We start from the raw sequence: 20902 nt of genomic DNA on the forward strand, positions 1-20902 counted from the left end.
CCACAGCGAGCCATCCGCTCGCGATTCGATTCGCGGTGGATATGCGGGCCAGGTGTGCCGTAATTGCACTGGATACCGTTGTCACCTGTTGATCTTTTGGCATCAGTGCGTAGAGATGATGATGTTGAGTCTGACATCGAGGGATTGGAATAAAGACGCGTGATTATTTTATTTTACATGTATAAAAGAAGTCCTGACTGACTGACTCATCAGCGCACAGCTCGTACCGTTTAATCTAGGAACATGGAATTTTAGGGATAGCTTCATCTTGGGACGTAGGCATTCATTAAGGATTTTTTCAAATTTAACCCCTGAGGAGGTGAAAAGGGGTAGAATGTATTTTCTGGGAATCTTTACTATATCTTAGTTAGAATGAGATGTCCCACTGCTTTGACTTTAAACTGCTACTTTATTCGAGTGCCTGTAAAGTAATTATGGGATTTTTTGGAGTACTTTCTCTAGGGGGTGCAATGCTGTCCGAATAAACGGGGATAAATTTAAGAATACATGTAATATATACCTTTTTATTTTTTATTCTTCTTTTTGCAGTTCAATTTCAAAATGTTTTTTGAAGAATAATTTTGCCAAAAAAAAGTTAGTTTTAAATATATTTAAAATCGCGGAGGTTTACAATAAACGTGTTTCTGACTACGAGGTGGGTGCGAAGACTGGGAGGGGGAGAGCAGATGTGAAGCTTGACCCCTTCTTTTCAGCTTTTGTCGTATCACGAAGACCCTTTGGGCTTCTGTCTCTCCCTCCAGCGCCTGTTGCCTGAAATCCCCGTAAGGCAACTCGATTTCATGAAACCTTAAAATCGATTTCCGTAAGCTCGAATTTTCATTCAAAACATTCAATATCACAACTTTACCATATCGGTCGTGTATCGTCATGCGAGAGACGACAAGACGACCACCACATAACCGTCGAAAAAAACTTTGACCTATCAACACGTTGTTTGGAAATCGTTTTAATCGCTTTCAGTAAGGGTTAAAACTTCCTTTAATATTAGAATTAAACAACTATATTACATTCGATAAGGGTTAAAGCCACCCTTTCTGGATCTCAAGTAATTCCAGCTTTGAGTATCGAGACAAATCGAAGTATATAAAACAGAATTCACAATCTTTGACATTGAATGAGAAACTTAAAAAAAAAACAAAAGGAATAGAAGAAATGATTATTGTACGGAACGTTAGTCAATCCACGTCGAACTTATCAGCCGCCAACTGCAGCTGCCCCGTCATTATGCATGCAGATCTTGTCGCGTTTCCCGTATTAATAAGCGGGATTAACGATCCGGCCAATTCTCCCCTCCACCCGGCAATTACTTCGCCTATTAATCAGCAATTAATTTTTCTACCTAAGTTTCGTCGATTATTAGGCCTGTCGCGCATAATTCCGCGACTTGGTCTGGATTCCCGATATAGTCTGCTGCGGACGCGGATGTGGGCGAGCCGTTTGCTTTTTGATCGTTCGAGCCGATAAGAAGCTGAAAGCACCGGCTAGGCACGCGATAGTTCGATTACGCTTAATCGTTCCGGGCTTGCCTCGACTCGCGATCCAACGCGTGATTCCTCGAGTTCTCCGGTGGAGAACTGGGCCCCTAAGAACCGGGCCTCCGCACCTGTCACTGTTCGATTAAAAACTATGTATCCTACGGGGGAGTCATGGCCTTTGCATACTTGACCGCACGTGCTACGCCAGTTGGCGCGAGCTATAACAACGTACCCCTCGAAATTCCGCTTGCAAATGGTTCCGTACCGATTTTAAAAATTCTCCATTTTTTTGGTATATCTCGTGGTGATAGTTTGGTTGATGTTACAGTGTTAGTACAAGTTCCAAATTTCCAATTAGTACAAGTTCTAAATTTCCAATTAGTACAAGTTCTAAATTTCCAATTACTACAAGTTCAAATTTTCAATTACTACAACTTCGAAAAACCAAAAAAATCCATAATGACAATTAACAAAAATGTTAAATTAATGTTTATGTAGTGGTAATATTCCGATTGAAAGAAATCAGCGGAGAGGAACTGCAAGAATGAAGGAAGTGTCGACAGGTATTTAATCCTTCAGGGAAGTTTCATCATGGGATTCCTTCAAGCTCGATAGAAAAAAGCCGCAAACAAAATCGAGAACGACGAAGTCGCACGACTAGACCGCATAATAATTTTTAAGATCACAAGGCCGTTGGCTGGTATCGGCGCACGGACGCGGAACGAGCGATGTTTCTTTTGCAAAAACAGGATTGCTGCGTCATAGACCAGTCCGTGTACTCTTAATCGTGGACCTTTAAGCCATACTTTTTCCTGGTATGGACGGTTACATTCTAACATTTTGATTAACACATAATTATTAGATAAATTATAACCTATTAATCCTTTCTGCTCGTGTGATTCCATTTGGGATCTTTAACTTAGCGTTTATAACTCATACTGTCAATCTAAAGATTCTACGTGACATAATTCAATAATTGTCTGGTGTAATAAATAATTCAGGGCGTAGAAAGGGTTAACAGTTATAAATATATTGACAATTTATACTATTTAGAATTGGTAACATCACACAATTCTGCTTCCACATGGAAACGTACAGAGAAATTCATCCACAGTAGATTCAGTACATTCGTGGTCAGACACAGCGCTTCTCAGGAATTGCTGTACCATTTGCCTTCACAGGTTTCCTTTCAACTATTCATTTCTAACAAGGATCACGTAATTTGGGAAGGCTAATTTATATTTCTCTTTTTCTTCTTCTCACGAAAAAAATTAATTTTTTTGGCCTCGTTGTATCACTACACACCGATAGTGCATTGATGTGACCGGCCAGCCGACCATCTGCCGTGGCAATTAGGAGCCAGCACGCGAATCGTAAAAAGTTACGGCAAATGCGTGCTGCTTTCCACCTGTTTGTTTTTTCCTCTTTTTCTTCCCTTTCTTGGCAGCCTTTTTCTCGTCGTTTTCCTATTGTCGACGCTATTGTGTCACGCCCCTCTCCCCGTGCCCACAATTCTTCGGCATTTAAATTCCTCGCGACGCGTGGAAAGGAAACATCGAAAGAACATGATATCCTTTGTCGATTACAAATAGCAACTAAGAATTTACAAATAATTCAAGTGTACTCAAGTATCTATTATAGCAGGTACTATATAAATATAACTAGTTGCCAACTGTTGTAGATTAATTTAATATTTCTCATAGCCCATCGATATCGTTTATTCAAACACGTTGACTCTCGGACCAACACTTATCGAAGCTTCAATATCCCAGCAAAATTTATTTAAATAAAACCTACAAATCTATATTTCCAACAATCGTTTGATCGGGGGAGGAGTCATGAATAAAGACAAAACGAATAACAAGATTGCAAACTATGCGTCGATTCGCAAATTCAACACGGGTTTCGCCTTGAAACCGTGAAATCTTAATCCACTCGGTAATTACGTACCTTGGTGTGTACGGAAGGAGGGGTGGATCTTTCTCGAGGAGGAAGTAAGGGGCACAAAAATATTACAGGGCGTCTTATCATCAGCACATGCTACAACCTGTCGCGACATTTGCAACGCACACCTTGCGCACGCGGGCCCTTGACCAATGAAGTGACGCGTGCTCTTCCTCTCGACGTGGCCTACCTTAAAGTAGCCGCGACAGGTGCCACGTTCGCGGCCAGCAGGTTTCCGTTCACGACGGAACTGGGACGAAAGGATCGTCCGAGCGATCGACGCAAAGAAAACGGGAGAATTAAATCGATCTCTTAAGCCCCGTGAAATTGGAATCCACGGAGCCCCCCCCCCCTATCACGCTTTTTTGTATTCAGCTTCGGGGGACGCGCCAAGGAATTTGTCTCGGGCGAACGTCTGTGGATTCTCTAGGCTAGGGAAATTGGTTTTCCTATTTTTTGTTCTTTCTCCCGAGGTAAACTTCGTTTCATCGAAATCTCGTTCCTTCTTTAAAATTTCGTTTGTGCATCAACTCTCACATAAAATGGAAACTTTTTACTGTACAGAATTTCGGACAATTTAATATGTTATAAATGCATAAAATCCATGGTCTTGTGATTTTCACTGCTCCCTGATGATTTGATTAGTAATTAATTTGTCCTTCGGTAATATTTACTTGTTACAATTCTCTTTTTATTACAGATAAAATATTTCACTTTTGTCGATGAAACTGCGAGGTTGTAACGTGTGCCTATGATCGACGAATAAAATTTTATTTCGGTGGAATGGTTCGTGTCACAGGACGGTGGAAGTATGGAAATTACAGGTGAAACAAACACGAGTTTATTATTCAAATGGGTAGCGCCAGGGTTTATTTTAACCAACATTCTTAATAGCATTCGCAACACGTAGCTAGTTTCCTTTGACCAATTTATCGATTATTTCCTGGGTATAATCTGCTTGGAAGGTCGGAACGCGACAGGTGTGCATCGTTCTCACTGAAAAATATTCGACCTGTGCTCTTGTATCCTTTGAAGCTTGAAAATACTTGAGCCTGTGAAGATAACTATCCTCGTATATTTTCATTTCTCTGTTTTAAATCCTACATCGTCCTTTCCTTTAGTTTCAATTTCCACGTTTTTTCTTTGCTCCCCAATTTCTATTCCATCTAAAATAATAAAAATATTTATTAATCTTTTACAATCTTAAATCCATTTTAGATTCGATTTCATTCACAATTTGCCACTTAAATCCCCACTGTACTCGAACCAAAGGTTCCATCACTCTTGCTATCTTCTAACGTTGAAACGACAGAAGGAGTCATTATTTTTATTAAAATTTGCAAACCTACGCTAACTTCCTAAACATTTTTCGTTCATTTCAACAAGTTCAATACGTCTCTAAATTCACCTATCCCTTCAAACCTCTTTGCGCAACATCAACCCCCGCACGAAACTCACACCTAATTATCCACAAATCGACCAGACATAAAAATTACACAAAACAATCGACGAAACATTAGGTCTGCTGATCGACCTACGTCGCGGTTGAAATTCTGTGGAAGGCGACGATAAACGTTGCCACACGCGCAATCCAGAAAAGCGAGTTTACGCGGCCTCGGGCTGGTCACCGCCCCCACCAGCCGCTCCACCACGAGCGAAAAAGAGAGACAGACTATTTCTAATGGCCGGTTTTGCGAGCCGACGAAATTGACTCCGTGACGCACGGAACAATAGGCAAAATAGGCTGAATCAAGGATCCGTGTACTCTGGACCATCGGCTGCTCGTGGAGAACCCCCATTGCGTCCTTGGGTTTTCTCTTCTCGCGTTTTCTCGGGCTTTTTATATAACTCGGACACAAAAGTCGTGTCGGTTTTTCGGGTGTTCCTAACGGGCCAGAGAAAGTTCTAGTTGAGGGACCAACCGTGTTACGAACGATGCCTGCGATGTAGGTTACTTACATTGCGTGGAGGAAGTCGATGACATTGTGGACCAAGGTCGTCGATTTTTGAGCGGTCCTTTTGGAAAAATCTCGGATTCTTGGGGAAGAAAGACGTTCGTGCGTTGTTTGCACAATAGTTAGTGGATTGTCTTATTGTCAAGCAGGTGGTAGCAGATTTTGTTGCGTGACTCAAACTTGGCACGCCATTATCGAAGTATTAAGTCAAAGAACTTTAATTGCATCAGTTTTTGGAGTTGTATATAGAGCATGGAACGTGTATTTGTATTGAAGATTAGTACAGTTGAGAGTGAGGTACTGGAAACATTAAAATTATTTTTTTTTACAGTCTCATTGTAAGCAATAATGGTTACAGTAAAGGAGGAAACTGATACCTAGTAGCTTTTAGACCGTAGAATCAAAGAAATACTGGTCGAATACCTAATATTCCTTCTAGATTATCCCCTAGTGTCCTTTAATTCAATCTATCGAAAATGTTCATTTTCTTCATTCAGATTTCGACAGTTGGTGAACCTTAAAACATGAAATATTGAAGTTACGAACACCATGGCGAGTAACTAGTTTCGCGAGTAACTTTCACCATTGACCTACTGTTCTCGCCAAAAAGTTACCAAAATATGGTGTTTGATAATGCTTAAAACGGAATAACCTTGAATATCCAAAAGGTACCCATTTGACACTCTGACGTGACACCATCGTGGCGTCATCGGTAGCTAAAGTCGCTCCAAAAGGAAGTTGCAAGTTCTCCGGAAAGGTCGTCGACATATCCCGGTAAAAATTCGAAAGACCCATCTCTGTCGCGCTGTTCCTCCCGGCTGGAATTTAAATGTCCAGCGTTGCTGTTTCTTTTTTTTCTTTTTCGTTTGTTCCGTTCTACTCGTAGCTTTCTAACATCCATTTAAACGCGTCGTCGTCGATGGCGACATGTCCCGCTACGTATCGTTAGTAGAATGACTCGGCCGGGGGAGCCGACCTCGACGAAGAGGAATTTTACGATTCATGAGTTGGGCACACAGGCCCAGAGAAGCCGGTTAATTTGCGTAATGTTTCCCCGAGTGTTTCATTGTCGCGCCGCCGCCGCGGTGAAAACAATGCGCGGCGGCTGTCCGCGAAAATAATCGTTTTACGACCGAACGCGAACGACTTCGTTAACATTTCGTAACCCGGTGTTACTCCCTGCGAAGCATTTTATGTGTTCACATCCTCTTTCGTAGCGTAACTTCACGCATTATGCTCCCCCTCTACGGCGAAAAATACCTATTGTATTCCACGGTTGTCTTTTAATATCTTTCGGATGGGAAGGAAAGAGGTTGCGTCTCATCGAATATGATTGGTGACGGGTCGGAGAAATATCCGAATTATTACAGTTTTATGGCCACGGTCGCGAGAGTCGTAATGCATACATTGAATCGAATGAGGTTTCGGAATATACAATTAATCGATTTCCGTGAAGGAAGTACCTTGATAAGTTAAATCCGCGACAGGAAGAAGCCGTTATGCAGTTGCTGATCTTTTCATGTATATATACGTACTTCTGTTTCTATTTTTCTTTTTGCTAAAGTCGCGAACTTATCTAATATTTACACGTCGTTCGCACGCAATCGTTGCTCTTAAATACATGCAAAGCATTGTAAATTTAATGCTACAGCTTTCTGATATCTTCAGCTTCGGTAAACTCGATGAGATATCTACCGCTTTGGGAAGAGTTTCCTTATCGTATTCTTGACACTGGAACGGCCAAAAGTAACCGTTTTTTGAAAAGATACAGTTCAACAAATGAATGTAGTTTCAGTTAAAGTTATACAAAGCCTCGGAATATGGACCACTATAAATTCCAGTTTGCCCGTTTCAACAATCAATCTGCAATCTTCTTTCCACGAAGAAGGTCGAAAGGATTATACGTACCGTGTTTCAAGCATTCGTCTCTGTTTACAGATGAAAGGTTTATAACAGATGGCGACGGTGCGTCAGCTCGATCGGGAATAATATTGTAGCTTCCTCGAAGTGGATCTCGCGAACTTCCGTTTGCACAGGCTGCTGCCTACCAGTGTTACGTCAGAATTTGTCGTGAACCAGGACCGGGGGGCCCGTAAGCTCGATCAAACGTGCGTTACCCCTTGGCGTGTTTGATCTTCGTAAACCGGATGTTCGTAAATATTGATCGAGCCAAGGCCAGATACGTGGCGAGAATCGGCTTTCTAACTTCTAAAAGCGACAGCCGGTCGATTCTTCTCTCTACGGCGTGACGGCTGTGGCCTCGAGCACGGATGTGACGTATGCCCACGAGGAGCCGCAACACGGGCCGAATTTAACCACGTGTTCCGTCGTTTCTGTCCGTTCACCGAAGCACGCGATCCTTTCCTCGCCACGAAATTCGATCCTCTGAATGGGAGGACTGTAAAAAGACGTGTTTCACCGCGAACAAATTTTATCTCGATCTGTATGGTTCGACACCGTTCACTTCCAAACAGAAACCACCTCTGAACATTTCAATATCTGAGCGATTTTAAGTAATTAACACTAGAACTACCAAACCAGTCAAAATTGACTGCTCAGCACACTCTCATAACGGTGATTAAAATGTTATAACAATACACTTTTTTTTTTAGATCATTTACAACTTTTATTATGATTTGGAAATAAAGAAATCAGTTAATTTATAAATTTGTGAATTTTCAAAAGTTTGTTATGTTTATTGACCGATAGAAATAGGTATACGTTTGTTGTCGGTAGTTCTAGTGTTAATCACTTGCGTCAGCGATGATACACGTATGTATATCTACTTTTGTCGGATTGATAAGCATGGTGAACTTTTGAAAATACACACATTTATGAATTAACCCGTATCTTCGCTTACATATTGTGATAAATATTACACAGATATGAAAACTTGATTGAACGGAAAATTATACGATCTTGTGGATTTTTAGAATCTATTGTTAGTACGAGATGCAGGTCCTTGAATCGAGTGAAACGACTTTATTTATTTTTTCATGTCTTCAATAACAGCAGAAATAATTTACTGTCATAAACAATATTGATGAAATACGTAGGTATTACGGTGACTTTCATGAGCAATGAAATAAGAAAAGAGTTGAAAATAATTACATACGGGGAAATGATATACAATTTTTTAGAATGGAGTAGACGAAGAATTAGAGCATTTTTTTTTTTAGTTATCAAACAATTTTTACTTTTCCACTAAAGTAATTCTAAGAGAACCGTAGAATATGAATTCAAAATTGAAGGAAACAAGCAGGGGTCATAAAATTAGCTTCAAGCAGGAAACGACTTGTCCCGTTGAAATATAAGACCCTCGAAGACTGGAGTCAGGACCCCGAAGAACACAAAGAGAATCTTAATTACGCTTTTCCTTCTCGAAAACGCACAGTTGTTGATCGCGGGCCGATCTTTTACAATTTCGACGTGTCGGATACGTATCCTACAATTTCGGACGTGACTCATGCGGGTGCCCGTAGGCCAGGTACACTTGGTGCATTGACACTTTTCAAGTAACTCTGTTTTTTAACAATTTACTCAATTCTGTATTACAGATAAGATTGTCCCGTTATCCAGTTCAGTGGTCAAACTTTAAAGAACACTTTCTCAGACTCTGTGATCTTTCAGTTCAGAGCGAGCCATAGAGAGCAACATTTTGGTTCTCTCTATGCAAACTATACCGAATTATACTAGTGCAAACACGTGAGATGATATTCAACATCGTTAGAATTCTCTTCAATTTTTTCAAATTCCTTTTCTGTATTATTTTTAGCCGAAAAATCGATTGATCCTGGTCGTATGTCGACTAAACTCCGTACCTGACTGTTCCGAGAATTTAATAAGTTCGTTCTTGTTTCCAAAAAAAATTTATTTCAAATGCTGTCAGATGACAATTCCACGAAACTTCGTAAAATTTCTATTGTTGTTTTTCGTTTATCTTAAACCTTGTAGGCTTTGCAAATACATTTAAAACGGTACGATTAAATGTATTCTGTGAAAGAGAGTTGTATTTATAAATACTCTGGCGATCCTCTGAATAAAAAATAAACCAAGCTGCTTTATAATTCACGAAAAAGGGTGTGTCGAGGGAGAGAGAGTTTCACGGCATAGTTATGGCGGAAAGTTCTCACGAGACGAGGAAAATCCTGACAAAGACCAGACCACGTGTGCGCCTGACTGGCCGGGAGGAATCAGTAGTCGTTGCCAGTACCACGTCAGACACGCACGATGAGGTCACCGTCGGTTCTTCAACAAAGTGAACGTAGAAACAAGTCGGACAAGGTTGCAACGAGTTCTCCTGGGAGCCTCCACCTTCCAATTCTCGTGGCCCCTTAAATAGTATTATCTAATTAAAAATTGAACAGTCCGAATAAACAGCGATTCAAATCGTTTCTACCAATTGAAGAAATACATTCACGATTAAAACCGTATATCGGTTTTCTAGGTATGTCGGTATGTTTCTACTTTTCAAAAAATAAATTCCTGCATCCAATTATTATTGTCATTATATAAAATTTTAGTAATAGGAATTTTGTTTAGAATTCTCTTTGGTTCCATAGCAGTTTTCAGTTTCAATGATGAAATAGTTAGTTGTATTAATTTGTAAAAAATTCACGAATAATTATCACTCGATAAATTTATCGTTAGAAAAGAGTACAAATGAAAAAAGAGTAGAATAATTGAATTAACTTCTTGAACAAGATTGGTTTACCCAAAAATTTTCATAGTGAGCGTCTACAAACGTTCACTCGATTATAAAAACACATTGGAATAGAGGATATTATCATGCAGTCAATGAGACCACCAATTGACGAAATTGTATTCGAGGCATTCCTTCCCCCCCCCCCTCCCCCCGAAAAAATTAGAATTGTATATGTCCAGTATAAAAGAGCCGGAGGAAGGAAAGTAACTTCAGAAAGAGGTTTGAATGGCCGTGGATAGTCGCACGGGGGACCTAATTAACCCATGTATAGTCGAGGCCCCATGATAATGAATATCAGTGATATTTCTTCTCGCCGGTTTGAGTATTCGGACGAGAAGAGATACGTTTCACGGTTGTAGAGGATGCGTGAGAGCACATGTACAAATACAGGTCGGCATTCGAAGCAGATGTCCCACGAGAGGTTTCTGGAGAAGGAATCGACAGCAGGACGAACGGCGTTCGTCGTGTGTATACACGATCGAAGGAACAGAGCTTCCATTCAGGATCCTAAGCAAATATATGAGAATTTGAAAACTTTCCGCTAGGTAGAATAAAATAGTAGGTATCTCCATAGAGAAGTTGTATGGCACACTAGTGAATGGTGATGCGTGGAATCGTCGGAAGTATCGTCACTTGGTGTCATTAATCTTTATTGTTCCGTTGATCATTCTTTAAACGAGGGTGTGCCTTTAAATTTTTGATTCAATTATAATACAATTTTAGCTCCATTAAAATGTTGGCTTCATTTTTTCATTGAACAGTTCATTGTTACTAGATAATTTTGCGTTTTGTGATGCGAGAAAATAAAACAAATTATTTGTTGATAAGTTATTACAGTGTAATTTGTGTCGCGTAATTTGAAAATGAATGATTATGTCCCCAATGTTTAAGAACTATTCTCTCAATCATCTATGGAAGGAGACCTTAAACTAAAGGCATACGATTATAAAATTCACGAGATATAAAAAAAGGGGTCTCAACTTCGTAAGTCACATGGATGCTACTTATATACAATGAACATCCCGAGAGGACGAGAACAGACACCACATGGGCGCCCCTATCAGATCCCATCCCAGCATCACGACCAGACCTTTCCAGCTTTCCCAAGGAATCCCCGGAGAATTTCCACGGTGTCTGGTCCTGTCTCATAATTCATCGAACGGCCGATAAACCGGCGAAAGAAGGCCGTAGAAACGGCCAGGGGGTTGGTCTCTCACGTGCGAAAAAGGACCCGGGCGGTGTATACCCCTGTAATCGGAGCAGATGTCCTAACCGAGGAGAGTGTGAGAGATAGAGAGACAGCAAGAGAGAGAGAGAAAAGACGGTTCCTGGAAGTACCGTCGGCGCAGCTATAGATGGCTACTAGAAGGACCAGAAAACGACCCCTCGAGCGCCGTTTCGACTCGTTTCTCTCTCCTTCTCTCTCTCTCTATCTCTTGTGGGCCCTTCCATCTCCCCTGGGCGGAATGCCTTACGCCCATGGCGGGCGAGGAATGCGCGGACGGTGATTCTGCTTTTTGTTGCCAGTTACGCTGGGGGAGAGAAGGAGCGCGCTCTCCTCTCCGGGCTTTTGTACTTTATTTTTGGCCGGAATGGTAAACACCTTGCTCACAGGCGCCGCCCTTCGATCCTGCATCATTCTTCCCCTCTTTCGTTCGGTACGGGGACCTCTCGGGGGAAAGAAGTCTCGGGGCCCATCGTTCTCGGCTGCTTCCTCGTCTCCCGTACGCCGCGCGGCGGCTCGTTTTCTACCTTTTCTTCTCACTTTCTCCTGATGCCCTCTTCCATCGCGCGCGCTCCCGATCCTACGGGGCCCCACTGTCCCTCGTCTAACGGGTGACTCGACGGTTCGCGGCCACGGGATCCCCCCTCCAACCCCCTTACTGACCCACCTGCGCGGGGCGAACGAGTGTGAATCCGTTGTGTGTGTCTTATTTGGGTCTCGGAGAGGTGGTTTCGTTCTTGTATTTTTCGAAGGTAACTAACAGATTGAATTACTGTAGATCCTCCAGTATACGAACGTAACCATTATACGAACACCTTAATATTCGTACGTTCTACCAACCGAACGTTCTAGGTACAGAGACACCTTGTATTAGAGTGTCTGTTCTTATTCATACTGTCTGCTGAATATACAGGGTGTGTAGAGAATTCCACAATTTTAAGGTGAAAGATTCCCGTAAGAAAATTAAAAACGACTTTGTTTCGGGATTTATTTTTACAAATGTTCAATTATTTTTCAGTACTTGTAATATAGGAAACCACTCCAATTTCGTTATATTCATTTTTAACTTCTGAATATAATTCAATCGTGATAGTTTTCGCAATATAATCAATATGTTTTGTATTCTTTTGAAATTTCAAGTTATTGGAATATGCGTTGTACAAATAATCCGAGGGAATTTGCAGACAATTTCTGTTATCCACATGTTCTTCCAAGATAGAGCCTAGGAATTATATTCTCTGCGTTAATTTATGCGTTTCTCCAGAAACATAGTTCGAGACCTACTGGGAGTTTCGCACGTTGAGATTCTTTTTTTAAAGGGACACTCGGTATATTTAGGCTTCTCTACCTCCTCGTTGCAGACCACATCCTATCGATTCCTCATTGCGAACCATATAAATCGGACCCCCGTTTCTCGGAACCGGCCAGGTAATGGCACGGACATAACCCTCCGCGTTTCTTCTCTCAAGGAAAGGCATTGTCCGTTAGTCTTGTTGGCCGTTTTCGTCGTAGTTCCTCGGTCGGTCTAGAATTTGGGGCCGCTTTCGTTTTGCAAAAATTGATTGCGGCCACAGCCGCCGCCGACCGGTACCCTTCTTTTTCGGCTTTCTACGTGAACGAAGACGAATATTAAGTGATCGATTAAAAATATGGAGGTTAACTAATAAGTATTAATTAGTCAGGTGCAGAAAAAATGGAACTTTTCATGCGATAGAAAGTTAGTGGGAACACCAGTGAACGGCGATTCTCGTAATTCCACCGTTTATCTTACAAAGAAGCATTTCATGCCCGTGGATTCGAGTTATAAACGAAATTACCATCGTATTCACGGTAGATACCATTTTCTCCACGTGTCTCGCGTGCACCACCTGTCGCAGTGATTGTACCCCCGTCCGTCATCTGGACGGCCGAAACTTCGTCATTCGTGTCCGCGGAAAATGATGCGCATGGGTCCTACGCAATTATTATTAAATGACCGTAATTACTATGGGTCCCGGTATCACTAGGTACTTATCCGATTTCACACGATGTCTTATCGCGCGAGCGAAACACATGTCGGAGCAATTTACCCAGCGGGGAATGATGCATCAGAATTTTGTACTTGTTGGAAGAGTTTCCCAGAACACGATCGATCGGGTGCCCATGGAAAATGCATGGCTGTCGGGAAACGTGGGAATACGCGAGCAGGAACTGATAAGCGATGCTCGAGAAAAATGTTAACAATTTTTACAATTACACTGTTATATTCTGTAAAAAAGTATTTAACCCTCCGACGATGGTGTCTTCCGCGGGTTAAATGTACATATTAGATTGAAGAATGCATATAAGGTGGTAAAAAGTATGTTGTTGGAAAGCATACTAGAATTCGAAATGCATTCTGGCAATCTATAAAATTGTTTGAGATTTTTTTGTTTACTGCGATCTTTTAGAATTACTGGAATGAAGTAATTTTATAAGAGAAATTATTTTCTGTTCAAACCGTAGAGGAATGAATGACGCGATTTTCGCCGAATGAATAGTTGTATGTATCCGTCTGCAGTTTCGCGTGACGGTGACCGAAGAAAATGGGTATCGGGTTCGATGGATTACCATTATCGAATAATTTAATTCGGTGTCATTCGATTGTTATTCATTTAATCTGATCCGACGGCGATAATGATAAACGACGGTGTATCGAGTCCTGTCAGCCGAGACCGCAGAAGGGGGTTAAATTGCACGTGGATCACGCGTGCACACTCTCGTTGCGTCATTCCTGCGGCGTGAGCATGCGTGTGTATACGGGTACGCAAGGTACGCCGTACACACGATATGCACTACCGCAATATGTACCATGAATACCCAGTGGCGGATCGAGTCCCTTTGTCGCCTGTCTCTGATTTCTTCACGGTTACGTCTGCTCGAATTTCCAAATAGATTCGATTCACCACAAACAGGTATGTATTTTGCTATTCTAAAAAACAAATGAATAAGTTGATTATTATAAGAATCGATGTCGTTTGGTAGATTTATAAAAGGAAATTGAAATTGCATGTATGACACAACACGACTTAACAGTAGACTTTAATGTATTAGATTACAATATTTCTGTTCTATATTTTGGTACTACATTTCTAGTACAGACAACGGTAATTCACAGGCAAAGAAAGATACCTTTCTGATCGAATTTTTTTCATTGATTCCTTGAACCCATTGCGTCGAAGTTGTCATTGGTAATAATCGAAGCTGAGTTCAGCATAGGAGAAAATGTTAAAATGAACATTGAGAATTTGAGAAAGTGGATACATTGTTGGTATTTTTGTTATCAATCGCTGATAACCGAAAATGTTACATCTTTGTCATTCATTTTCGTATCTGTATTGATTATTCGAGGATTGGGTGTAAATGTTAATGGAAAATTTCGCTTCAACATGTTGATAAGTAGTTCCCAAGATTCTCGAGCCGTTTGCCGTCTAAAAATATTGTTCCTCGGTCGATTACACGTAATGCAGAGTGACTGATGTCTGGAAAGTTCAACGCGTCAACGTCCGACCTCGGCATAAATATGTCTCGTTATGAATTAAAATCGCATACCTTTTTCAGTATCACGGAGATTTCCAGAATGATTATATATACATAATTTTTCGTTCTAGAGGCTTTTAACCCAGTTCTTGTTAATATTTCTACGTTCTATCCAATGAAACATAAAAATACTAATTTTATATTTGACCATTAAGTATTAATTTCAAATCATTTCATTTCCTTTCTGTCGATTCTAGTACTAAGTTATGTTTAAACGTACAATTTATTGAAATAGATTCATGCCTTTTTAAAAAATAATAACTTAAATTAATTATCAAAACGCCAGAAAATAAATCGAATAATTAGTGAATTGTATAAGATATATGCAAAAGGAGTATCTTTTCTTATCAATTGCTATAGTATCTATAATTAACACGTTTCTTGCAATCGAATTTACTTACCATTAAAATACCCTCCATAGAATGTCTTCAGTAATAATTGTTTTGTCCTCTTTCTTCAGTTCGTGGCCCGTCCGTTCGACGTTACGTCCCTGCTGCTGCTTACGTACGTGTTACACACCCATAGCTTCGCACCTGTGGACATACCCATGTGTGTAGAAAGAATATCGAATATTCCACGTCTGACGGTATGCTCCTTCCTCTTCTTTCTTTTCCCCAGCTCGCGTCGACTTTCTCTCTCGATTTCGTGCCCCGATAAGGCGTATCCAGCCGGTAGAAAGTGTGCAGGAAGTTCGATTTAATGGTAATAACACGGTATTGATCCTTCGATGATATTCTGGCGAATCGGTTCGTCGTACCTGAGTTATTTTTCGATTTCTGTGAAATAAGAGCCTCAGGACTTTCGTGAAACAATTATATCACGTAAAGAAAAATGTTCTATTTCAGTTCCTAATTCTTAATAACAACTCATTGTCTTTTCCCACGACATTCTTAGCGATTGCGTTGGTAATAGTCACCCTATAACAATAATTTCCTATAAGAACAGGGAATTATACGATCATCCTAAGTATACACTTACATTAAGGATCAAACATCGATACCAGCAAACTGGTATTGCATTTCGACTCACGCAGAACCGAGTAATATATTCACGTACATTAACACTAGAACTACCGACGTATAACGTACTTCCATCGGATCGATAAAAATTCATATATGCCCGAACGACGCAAATTCGTTGATCTATTGCAAATTCACGGAACGATCCGAGGTACACTATCGGAAACGTGAAAATTCACCTGGACGAGGGGAGGGGGGGGGGCTACATTTTAATCGAAGGGGGACTCTCAGCGCGCATACCGGACGGGGCAGAACTAACTCCTCGTTCTCGTGAGAAAACTGTCTGTCTGTCTGGGGATCGTCGGTGGCCAGAGTGAATACGAACGCAAAAAGAAACGAGAGGAACGCAAAACGTTTCGAGAGTGCAACCGCGACAGCGTTGCATCATTTAACAAGAGGGGCTCCTCGACACCAGATATTCCAATACGAAATAATAAACAGGGGGCCCCGACTTGTCTTACCGGGAGCCCTCCCTCCTCCCCGATCGGTCGACAATCAGGTAAAACCGCAACGCGTTACTTATAAATAGTGAACGCCGGTAGGTATCCCTGAGGCGGATCGTTGGCCTCCCGTGGAATCGTTACGTTTACGCTCGCGTACGCATCGTACCGTGGCGCGCGTACACTAGCCTCTTCTCCCCGACGTGCGCGCACCGCGTCGTTGCACCATGACGCATTCCGTGACGAGGAGTCGTACACTTCCCCGCGAGAAGCTGTTTTGCGTGTAGCGATGTGTATGGAGGGAAACAGTCCAAATGTGTCTGGACTTTCTCGAGCTCGAGACGTTCAAGCAATCAAGAGTTTGGTCGTCTGTCGAGGTAATCAAACGTCGATCAAATTTATTAGTCCAAACATGGTTTGGAATATTTCAAGCATGTGTGTCATTCGAACAGTCCAAACGGAATTGTTCGTGTTGGTCCCAACACGGTTGAAATTTTCCAAGTACATTATATTCAAACAGTTCTAACGGAGTACCAGGTCGTGTTGAGGCGACCAAACGCTGATCAAACGTGTCACACGTTTGGATCGTTCGAACGTATCGTCGGGAGTTGAAACATGTTTGAACAGTTTGTTTAAGCATTAATAATTACGTGGCCCTCGTGGGATTCTTGCAACACATGCCAGTGGATCTTTCAAAAACCAAAAAAAAAAACGATCTACCCATTTGCAACTACCTATGTGTGACGCAGTTTTTCTTGAACAGAGTATAGTAATTGTCATTCGTCGTTATGATATTAGATTGTTCCGTTTGTCATGACAAAAACTATATTTTTAATCTGCCAAACGAGTTACTTTCGCTTATAAGCCACATTGGAAGTCGTTTACTGGGAAACTAAGGGGTTTCGGTCGTCGCGTCTCGGTTATCACGTAAGAAACCACTGAAGGAGAGACTCGATTCCACGCCGCGTAAAAATCACGGCTATACCACTGCGCCTGTGGGTCTTTGTTTCATTCACCGGGCGTTCTCCGTGTCGCGTTACGAGCGTGCACGCACGCACTCGAGCGTGAAGCTCCACCCTCTCAAGGATAAGAGGTCGATCGAGGAGGTGAGGCAAGTAGCGAGTAGATAAGATTAAAGAAAGAACAAAAAAAAGGAAGGAGAGGCGACAAAGAGTTCAAGTTTCGTAGTCCCGAGCCTTTAATTCCCTTCCGTTAATTGCTTCCCCCGACGCTTTCCGCTTCACGTCTCGACGATTCCCTTTCGAACGTTGCGAACATAAAAGGGAGAGAGAACACGCGATTTCGAGATCTTTGAACCGCTTCTTTAGGATCTAAGTAACGTACGTTGAAAATATCTTTGAATTCTTTCAAGCTTCGAGAAATGAAACCCTTATTAGAAATTCATTCCAAGTGGGTTTCATGTTCTTTCAATATATATATATTTCTGTGCCCATACCCCCGTACCTAGTTGATTTTTCAGTTTCTTATTTACTCGCCTGTAAATTTTCTTCTATAAGTATTCTGACAGTCAAAAACTTTTCACTCCTCTTTAACCCTTCAACGCCCATAGCCTTAAATTGTTATTTCAGAATTACGAGACTGATATATTATGTTCTATCCTGTTACTTCGAAGTAGCTAATATCGATATTAAACCGACTTATTTCCTTCATGTTCGTTTTTCATTATTTATTTTCCAAGGTAATACTTGAATTTCTCAACCGAAAACGTGTTGAGATTTACTCGACATCGCCAAAATCCTTGTCGACAAAAGTTCTAGAATTTTAAAAATGAACGTTGCATTGGCGCAACACTGGGAGTTAAAGGGTTAATTAAGCCCATACAAGTATCTGCGTCAGAGTTATGGATCGGTGCAAATTCTCTTCTACTCGACATCAATTTTATCATCGCTTGTAGTGATCTCACGATTCGCAATGATACCCTGTTCAGCTCTACAAAACCCAGCCAACGATTGTTCGTTTAAAAAAAAAAAAAAAAAAAAAAGAACAAATCCGGTGGTCTTTATTCGCCAGGTTGGACTATAGGCCACGTCACATCGTCGGCGATGTTTCGTAAGAGAATTTCACAGCCTTGAGCCGGTGTGTGTACCCACCGAATTCAATGGACGTTTAATCAAACCCGAAGGACACGTAGTACTACGCGTAGTATGGCCGCCGTGTAATTTCATGGTCGAGAGAAAACGGGGGTACTACGAACGTACTCGAGCGTGCAGACGCGCATCCGCGGTTAGGAAAGGAAACGGTGTGAGAGAACGTGCGTGTCGTATACGTATGTACGTACATACGTGCGCACAAGCCGCTACGGATCGTCCGCGATATACACGCGGAGGAAATGAGCGGAGAGCGTGTGCACATCGTATGGGGGAGAGAGCCGGTCGAGGTGAAATGGAATTTTCTTGGCCGTTGCCGAGGCATGTTTAATGTATTAAAGGTATATCATAATACAGTATACAGGGTGAGTCGTTTAAAATGGATCGTCTTGAATGTTGTCAGAATCGGTGTCGATACCGAGAAATGTATCGGATAAAAGTGGAATCGTTTCGAGGGGGAAATAATTTGATGTGAATATTTACGTAAATGCAGATTTTATATAATTTTTTCTTGCAAATTCTTGTGGTTTTTGTTGTTGAATGTTAGACCATAGGTGTCGTACGCGAATATGTGTACACTCTCGTCCATAAGTCACCAGACACTTGTGCTAGTAAACGTAAAACGACAAATAATTAGAGTTAGAATGTTCCTTAATTATTAATTCTGCATGGTAGGGGGAATATGTAAATTACATTCAGTGTTGTGAACAATCTCAAGTATGTATTTTAATTAGTGTGTTTTCATTTCATTCAGCGAATGTTTTCTCCCCCCTGATTCCACTCAAATCAGTCTCGAATCACATCCATAAGTTCTTCGATAATTTTTACCCATGTTTTTAGTCTTTTTGGACATCAGTGACGGTGGATTGTGTTATAAATAACTGATTATTATTTAATAATGTCTTGAAGTATTTCTGAAAGATGTTTGAGGTACGTTCGAGATCACTGTTTCATCGAAGAATGGAATGAATCAGTGACAACTGCCTCAAGATATTGCATTTCTGTTCCGATTTTCATCTTTTTCAAAACCATCAAATGTCCGGTGACTTATGGACCGGAATGTGTGCCTTACAACGAACAGTCTTATCGAAACCATCCCGTAAATCATTGTTCTCACGCGTCCGAAACAGCGAGTTCGATTCAAGTCTGAAAGTATATAAGAATGGGGATAATCGTGTTGTCTCTTCTATGAATGTTGCAGAGGTGGGAACAGCTGGTAGTTTCGAAGCTGAAATGGGAATTATCCGCGGTGACGCCCGGTGACTTCCTGATGCACATCTTGAGCAGACTGCCAATGCCACGTACCTGGGACCCGGTGATGGTCAGGAGGCACGCGCAGACCTTCATCGCCCTCAGTGCCAGAGGTAAGAAACGATATCACATAAGTGTTCTTTCTTTAACCCTTGACACCATAGATAGATGACGAATTTATTTCCTACTCAAGCAGGAACGATTTCATTAGGTATTTATAAATATGTATATCGAATGAAAATTATAACAAAATTGTCAAAAATTACTGTAATGAATGATATTCAAAGAAACAATCAGATGGATTTTTCGGAATTACATATAATAAATACAGCGGAAAATTCGATGGAACCGAGATAAAATGCTGGAATTTCCCACGGTATAAATAGAGAATGTTCTGAAAAGTATGGAGGAATTTAGAGAAAGTTGAGGGGATAACGTTGAATCCTTCTTCAAGCAAGTGATCAAACGGTCAATTGCATTGAATGGATGTTGTCGATCATTCTCGCGATTACAAAATTTCTATGAACGCAGACGTGCTGAATCTCGCGTCCGTCCGCGTGGATTTCTCATTCAAATCCGCCTGGAGTTGTAAATTCCAGGCTCGAACGTCGTGGTACGCGTCCGGTTGCGACTGTTGCCCGCCAAATTAATATTAGGCAACTGTTTCTTTATTCTCTGGTGAGAAAAACGAATATAATTGCTCGACCGTTGGAGCTGACGAATCGTGAGGCGACTGTTGTCGAATGAATTGAGTCCGTTTGACTCTTGTCGTAACGAGTGCGTGTTTGCGAATGAGTGTTCGAGTTTCGTGTGACGTCGCGCTTCCTCAAAGTTCGCTGAAGGCGTTACCAAAACTCGCCTCTTTATTGGTTATGCCCTGAAGGGGAAGGCAAATTTTTCGGTTTTTCCAAGCGACGTGGAGGTGGAAAATCTCTCCTTCAGGGCGAAGCGGACGTCAGGAAAATATCGCGCACGTGGTCACGGTGCTAGTTGACCGCGACGAATTTTCGAGTCTCTCAACGGTAGGGTTTACCGAGCGCATGCGGCGGACTGTTATTCTCTTTGTGTCAACGAAATTAAAATTGCTTGAATGAAGGAGATAAAATAATAAAAAGTAACTTTACTGTCTGATTCCTTAGCCGTCGTTTCGGTCTACGACGGAACACTCAATGCACGCGAATATATCACGTTGACGAGAAAA

General features: G+C 41.4%; 1 protein-coding gene across 1 annotated transcript in view; it reads left to right on the plus strand.

Annotated features, from left to right (window-relative positions):
• The window catches only part of LOC107185964 (G1/S-specific cyclin-D2), a 44173-nt gene that overhangs the window by 14655 nt on the left and 8616 nt on the right, over nucleotides 1–20902 (plus strand). The window contains exon 3 of the mRNA XM_015573740.1: nucleotides 19652–19814. Within this exon, the coding sequence (XP_015429226.1) occupies nucleotides 19652–19814 (163 nt within the window). The remainder of the gene's footprint in view (nucleotides 1–19651; nucleotides 19815–20902) is intronic.

This window comes from Dufourea novaeangliae, unplaced genomic scaffold (assembly GCF_001272555.1).
Source record: "Dufourea novaeangliae isolate 0120121106 unplaced genomic scaffold, ASM127255v1 scaffold54, whole genome shotgun sequence".
NCBI classification, from domain to species: domain Eukaryota; kingdom Metazoa; phylum Arthropoda; class Insecta; order Hymenoptera; family Halictidae; genus Dufourea; species Dufourea novaeangliae.